This window comes from Sitophilus oryzae, unplaced genomic scaffold, assembly GCF_002938485.1.
Source record: "Sitophilus oryzae breed Bouriz unplaced genomic scaffold, Soryzae_2.0 scaffold_41_pilon_pilon, whole genome shotgun sequence".
NCBI classification, from domain to species: Eukaryota; Metazoa; Arthropoda; class Insecta; order Coleoptera; family Curculionidae; genus Sitophilus; species Sitophilus oryzae.
The window spans coordinates 7,144,652-7,152,434 of NW_022146996.1; the positions used below are offsets into that span (position 1 = coordinate 7,144,652).

Below are 7,783 nucleotides of genomic sequence, written 5' to 3' on the forward strand. Positions count from 1 at the left end.
CGAATGCTACCCAGGTAAATCTTGTCTCTTTATTTTAGTTGTTTGGTTTTCTTTTTCATGTTTAATCTAGCCTAGGTTATATTAGAAATCCTTAATTATTACCTTCAAAATAATTTTGGAATAGTTTAAGTTGCATTTATTTGTAAAAATGGAACTTGTATATGGAACATTACAAAAACGGAAGACCCTCTGTGTGTTTTTTGGACTACCGACGATGATTCGGTGGCTTATATCTTCAACCAATTTTCTTATTTAGGAAACAGACCCAAGTGTCTTGATATTTTAACGACTTTTGAATTTAAATTTTACATCTGTTTTATAGTTTTTAGACCATCTAACCGTTTGATAAAGAAGGTATTTTTAAAAAGATAATTTATACATTTGAAAATTCAGAAAAAGCTTTCTTACCAACCTACTAAATATGCATTTATGTTAAAATATTTTAATCAGATAGCAAGAAATGTATGTTTATTAATAGTTCAGTCCTGTTATTCAGTTCTGCGTATTATTTACGTGTTTCCTATAACATATATCTTGGACAGATTCATTTTATTAACAAACACCTCATTACCTGACGAGTATGATAAATATTATAACTTAATAATGGTAACAGTTCGCTATTCTCTGGTGAAAACTTATTGCAGTTATTGCAACATGGCCCCTATTTTAAATATTTATTTTTTGTTTCTTGCAGTTTCTTGAAAACCAGCAAAAAAAACTTTTTTGATTTTTTTAAATCTCTTTGTAAATTATGTGAATTAGAATTATAGAATATCAAATTCACTCTTTAAAAATCGATTCGTATAGTAAAATCACATTCATTTTTATTATTTTCAGTGGTGTGCAATGTGTGCATATAATGTAGGCCACAATGTCATAATTTTTTTATATGATATTATAACTCATTACTAATTCAAAAGATATTCACATTAAGTATTTTTAGCCGACCATACCAATAGGTATGGTAGGCTATTAAGATCGGCAAAAAAAAGTTTTTTGAATTTCACTCAAAATGAGTTATTGGGTCATAAATGACCAAAATACAAAATATTTTCATGGTGTCTGTCTGCCTGTCTGTCTGTCTGTCTGTCCGTCTGCCGTCTGTAACACGATAACTCAAAAACCGCTGAAACGATTTTAACCAAATTTGGCACAAAAATACTGTGGCACCCGAGAATCTGGCCATTAGTTTTTGGTGGGGGTTTGGTTTGGTTTGGTTTGAAGAGGGTTAAAAATTTTTAAAAATCGTAACTCCAAAATTACAGTAGCTAGCGAAACGCGGTTTTCAAATTAAGATTAGGAATAATATTTGCAACAAAATTTGTAATAACATCAAAATCAGTCAAAGTCGCAGTTTTCGAGATATTAACATATTTTAGTATGGGCGGCTATACGTGCCTCCCGGCGCCGCGATCTTCACTTCATAGCCATCACTGACGCCGTTTTTTTCTCGATTATACGGTATATGGATTTAGAAATAATTAGATTTTAGGTATTTTCGCTCACACGGGAAAAATGTGTGCAACTTTAAGGACTTTAAATTTAAAAGTAGTATTTTTATTACTTGTCGTGAGCCAAGGCTCGCTCGTATCGTCTGGAGAAGCTGACTGACCTCAGGCATTCGACCTCTTTCAGAAACCTACGTTAAAAATGCTTTATGCGTCTGGAGCGGCTTTGGCAAGCCTAAACAGTAGTTTTCACAAAATAAACGAAACAAGTCGTGAGGTATAGACGTACTACAGGGGAGTTATAAATATATTTGCTTTTGAGACGTGAGTTTTTTTACTTTCTTTTCACTTTCTGTAGAATTTAATTTTATATAGGTCGGATTATTTTGGCATTTTTATATTTCAAATTATTGCTTGTTACTCTATAAAGAACTATAAAATCAATTTAGTTATTCAAAATCATTGAATGAAACTATTAAGAAAGGTGAAAGAAAACGGGAAAATAAAACCAACAAATTAAGATCATTTGTTGGTTTTGTTTTCCGTTGTCAAAAAATGTTACTAGGTAATCTACAAAATAAAATAGCTGTTTTTTCAAACGGTTCAAAAGTGGTGTAAAAAATAACTATTTTACTTTGTAGATTTTCTTACAGCGAAAGTGGCTAAATACCCATAGGAGTTTTATGAAGAGTATGTATTATAATTGTTAAAAAATATATTTGTAACAAAAATTAGAACAATTTTAATAATTATTTAATAACAAAAATATCGACACGCTACTGAAACACTTAAGTCTAATTAACGTATCCTAATTATTTTGAACAAGTAGTAAAAAGAGCTAAAATATAAAAAATATATATAATTAGTTAATTCTAAGTGAATTTCATAATTAAATGGAAACTGCACATAACGTGTATTATGCCTATATATTGTATAATTACTTACTCTGTTTTTGACCCAGATCTACTGCATGCTGGACAACTAACTAATTTACGGTCTTTCTGAAATTCGCCATAATGTTATTGTTAATTCAGGTTCTGACACAATACCCTTCTAAATTTACCACTTCTAGACAAAACCAATTACCGAAAAGTAATAAATACCAAACATAAAATAAGCTCATAAAAGCACAACTTATAGTTTCATTCAGAACCTCGTGTGGTTTCCATTAGCGTAGAAGTTTGTTCCTCTAATTTTTATGTAAGCATTCAGAACTTTAAAATTAGTGATAGTAATTTTCACTTAAGCTTCATTCAGAACCCCGAAATTAGTGGTTTTAATTGGGGTAGAAGTTTTTTCCTTTAATTTCAATGTAAGCATTCAGAACGTCAAAATTAGTGGTAGACATTTTCAATTAGTAGAAAAAGTTATCAAACTTTTAAACTTTTCCACTAATTATATAAAATTTGCGAGAAATGTCATTTTGGCATTTGATTATCTTCCGTCAAGAGAAATTGTGGTTAGAAAGAAATCAAAAGTTTATTCTTTAATAAGCTAAATATTAAGCTGTCTCTATGGATACAACTGACTAACGTAAGCTGTTGCTAGGACATTCTATTAATTTTAATTGTTTTTAAACATTGTGGATTCAGAACCTCCCAATTAGTGGAATAAATTAGTGGTTTCAATTTCACTTTATACTTTTTAGTTTACGATCATTCACAATGTCTAAAGAACACAATTAAAATTAATTAAATATCCTAGCAACAGCTTGCAGTAGTCTGTTGTATCCATAGAGAAAGCATAATATTTAGCTTATAAAACAATAAATTTTTGATTTCTAACTTGTTTCTAACCAAAATTTTTCTTGACCGGTGATAATCAAAGGTCAAAATGACATTCCCCGCAAATTTTGAAGTATAATTAGTGCAAAAGTCAAAAGTTTGTTAACTTTTTCCAATAATTGAAAATTACTGCCACTAATTATGACGTTCTAAATGCTTACATTAAAATTAGGTGAACAAACTTCTACGGCTAATTAAAACTATTAATTTATTCCACTGATTTCGAGGTTCTGAAAGAAGCTTTACTTATTATATTTTTTAGATATCGTGAATGATAAAATAAACTCATAAGTGCCGTATGATAAAAAAACGGCATCAAAGACAGCTGGAGAATGACAATCGATGCTATTTTTGACGAGGTCGAACCTTAAACGTCATTTAATAAAAATTGACATAAAACTTGTCAAAATTAATACCTAATATTGAAAAACTAGAAAAAGAATAATAAGTTTCCAGATACACAAATCTATTTCCAAAAACTGTTCTTTCAAATGTTCTGATCGCACCAGTTCTACTCAATATAAAAATCTATATTAAATCATCATTTTTTATGCAGTAAACAAATGCCTTTAAAAATAAAGAAGAGAGAGACTCCAACCCATAAACAACTCCAACCTAACAACTATCCTGTCTGTAACTGTAAAACACTAACTTATAGATTTTTTATATTAATTACAGTTCTAAATTCTAAATATCAGAAAAAATAATTTCTTGAAGATAGATTTCTGTATTCCAAACCAAACATTCTATTTGTCTTCTAGATTTTCTACATTTAGTATTTGGCGGCCTTTAAATTGGCGTTTTTTTTTTAATTTATGTGCTAGGTAAATTATAATGAGATACGATCTGAAGAATCGCCAATCTATAGAAAATGCAAACGACCTGATTACTATTATTTATTATTCGTTGTAGACCAATTATCTAACAATTTTCTAGCCCGTTCGCGATAATGCATTCGTTCTTCGGACTTTTGTTTCACCTAAAGACCCACTAATCGATATACAAAAAGTAGTTGAGCGCGGTTACGATGAAAATGTAGGACACCAATGGATGGTCCGAATTCCTGAACCTACGCAAACACGCATAACTGATGTATGTAGACCGTCGTCCGTTTTTAATAAAGTTTTTCGCCACTTTGTGAAAGAGGAAAATTATAATTTCCTACGGGGGGTTTTCACGACCAAGTTCAAGTGATCAAGTCACAGGAATTTAACTGATTTGAAAGACTTGAATTGATTCAAAATGGCAATAGAATTCACAGAAAGTTTATTAGGTAAAAAACTTGATAGAAAATGGATTAAACGCAGAACTGCTTATGGTGGATCTAATACTTTAATACATAAGCTACACTTTGAAGATTTTGATCACTTCGAAGATCCTGAGAAAATTTTAGGAATGGATGCACTTTCATTTTTATTGGAAAAGTTGTACTCTGAATTAAAAAAACAAGACACATTAATTCGTAACGTTATTTCTACTCGGCTTAAGCTAGAAATTACTTCCCTAACTTTGTATTCCGGATTCTGTAAATTCTAACTCATATTTTTTATAAATATTAATAATATTGTGCCGAAATCAGCCCCGTTCTAATTGCCCTGTCCCCATATGACCTTCTGGAATCGCATCAAAGAAGAGACACCGCAATGATTCAGCCGATCGAATAAATAGGAGGAACACGAATGGCGGCGAATGAACAAGAACAATCGAAAGCGTCCCTCTCTATACACCTAATGGTCTAAGAAAATCTAGACTGTCTGTTTCTCTCAAGTTTCTCTCGTATAAGAACCGACGCCTGGGGCGTGAGGAGGATAGAAACAGTGTAGGTAGTCGTGCTCGCGCCTTTTAAAATAAATTCAAATAAAGCCCTTTTAGATAAATAGTTGTAAATAAGTTTGTAAATAGTTCTTTAAGTGTTTTATCGTTATTGTTTTGTAGGTTAGGTTAGGTTAGGTTGCTAGGGTTTGGGATCATGTTTGATTCCTCACTCACTCGGAGGCGTTGGGCCTATTATGATACCCTGTATTATTGTACCAAACCTTCCTCTCATTCTTACTTTGCGTTAAAGCACTTCCAGCTCTTTGCAATGTTGCTGATTCCCCGATGTTGCTGAATGTCGAATTGCTTTGCTGCTTGTCGAAAGCAATTGCTGATTCCCGAATTCCCGATGTTGCTGATGTTGGCTTCTGCTACTTCCTCTAGTCCCTCCAAAAACCTTGCCCTATAGTTTTAAAGCGTCGGTATTCCAGTGCCGGACAGTGGCACAGCAGGTGCTCTATGGTTTCTTCTTCCTCTCCGCATTCTCTGCAGTAATCGTCGTCGGAAACTTTCCATCTCACTAGGTTTACCCCTGGGGACAGTTTCCAGTGACGACACCTACAATTATGCGTACTAGGTCCTTTTGTGCTCTAGTAGTTGTTTTGTCTTTTGCTATCTACCACTGGCCATAGTCTTCGAGCTGTATCGCAGTCCTCACGGTGTTGCCACGTCTCTTGCTGCTTGGCTTTGATGGCAGTTCCTATAGCTTCCTTCAGTGTGTTGATCGTCACAAGTGGTGGGTCATCTGCCACGGCCGCTCCCCTGCCCTGTCTTTGGCGAGTCTGTCTGCTTCCTGGTTGCCCACCACATTGCTGTGGCCTAGCACCCATTATTGTTTTGTAACTTAGTGTAAAATAAATTGTGTTAAATAAATTAAGACTTTTATCCACACGGAACCGACGAAACCGTAACAGTATTCACAAAATTTTCTTCTGGTCATTGTCTGTTTTAAATCAGGATGTTTTTGTAGAATGTTTAGAGGGGGTTAAAGGTACAAGCGGAAGGAAGTTTTATATCCTCGTGTATAGGAAGGTCAGTATGCGTCATAATTTTCTTGTACTCTCGAATTAGACTCTCTTGCCTTCTTAGTTCTGGTGGTGCTTTATTGCTCAGTGTTGGCAACCAGAAGGAGGGAGTAGTTTTTATACAGCCCGTGTCTCATCACGCATGGTTGAAGTCAGCTGTACATCTAGCTTGTGGGTGTGGTGGCTATTCAGCCAGACTGGTGCGCAGTATTCAGTAGTACTGAATACAAGACCCAGTGCTGCGCATCGGAGGGTGAAGGCAGTAGATCCCCATGTCGATCCGCATAATTTTTGTATGATATTATTCCTGGATCTGACCTTCCCTGACGTCTTCTAGGTGTGGCCGATATGTAAGAGTTCTGGCAAGAGTTCTGTCAAGTGTAACACCTAGGTATTTTGGTGTGGGATTGTGCTTAACAGGGTTTCCATTGAAGTATATGCTAAGTCGGCGAGAACATATGCATTCAGTTTTATTTGGGTTCGAGACAGCCTCCACTTTTTATAGTATTTCCATAATACTTTCAAGTCGTCTGTCAAGACGGCTTCCGTTTCTTCTACGGTCGGGTAGCTTACGGCAAGGGCAAGGTCGTCAGCGTACGCAAATTTTCTACTGGTCGTCGTTGGAATGTCGGACATGTAAAGGTTGAAGAGAGCCGGTGCGAGCACAGATCCCTGAGGCAATCCATTTTTTAATGATCTTTTGTTGCTGTATCTCTGGTCCACTACTACACGAAAGAGCCTATCGCATAACATACTATTTAGGAGAGAACTAAGTGTTCTGCAGGGGATAAGTTTTAGGAATTTATACAGTAGTCCTTCTCTCCATACCGTATCATAGGCAGCTAAAAAAAATTTGATTTAAAATGACATGACAAGATGTCATTGTCAGATTATATTCTATCGTAGACTGTAAAATTACAGATTAAATTATGTTTCCGGAGATGTTTGGACTAAACAAGCATAGAAAAAGTATGTGTATCGTGTGGCTAAGTAAGTTTAAATTGAATTTGTTTATTTTTTTTTCAGGAAACCATGAAAATCACAAAAACGAAAATAAGACTGACGATTCTTTAATAGTGCCAAAAAGAACAAAAGTTTCTAGTATCTCACTCAACATTCCGGCCGCTGGACTAGGTAGTAGGCCTGCCTCTATTGTTACAACCTCCGATGAAGGTATGGTAGTAGTTCTATTTGATTTATTTTTTATTTTTTTAATATATGTTTTGTAAAATCGTAATCTACACAACGTTTTGCCTGTCGGTTTTTTGCCTGTCAGGAAAAACGGAAGTCCGTCTAGAAAATGTACGGCAGTCCTCAGTTGGGGAAACGTTTTCCAAACTTAAAATCTCGAGTATTTTACAACTCTAGCCACCATTATACAGTGTGTTTCAAAAAGCATGTGCCATCTCTCTTGGGGAGATTCCTCACTTAAAAATAAGATTTATTTTACATATCAATATCTGTACCTTATGGTGCGTCCAGACCTGATGAGTCGAGTGCGACACGAGCGCGAGACGAGAGCGAGGCAAGAGCAAGACGAGTGCGAGACGAGAGCAAGACATTTTCTATCCATTTTTTGACGCAAGCCTGCCGCGAGACAAGCGAGTTGGATCCTATGGTTGGATCATAGTGAAAGGTGACCGGTTTGTGTAAATATGTCCGATGAAAAACCTGCAGCAAATAATAACGCATAAGTAATAAATTTTTGTAT

At 34.8% G+C, this 7,783-nt stretch overlaps 1 protein-coding gene across 1 annotated transcript in view; it reads left to right on the forward strand.

The window, feature by feature from the left end:
• The window catches only part of LOC115885724 (proteoglycan 4-like), a gene marked incomplete at its 3' end in the record, with an annotated part of 50,765 nt that extends 43,520 nt beyond the window's left edge, over positions 1-7,245 (forward strand). The window contains exon 3 of the mRNA XM_030904713.1: positions 7,099-7,245. Within this exon, the coding sequence (XP_030760573.1) occupies positions 7,099-7,245 (147 nt within the window). The remainder of the gene's footprint in view (positions 1-7,098) is intronic.
• Positions 7,246-7,783: the final 538 nt, after the last annotated feature.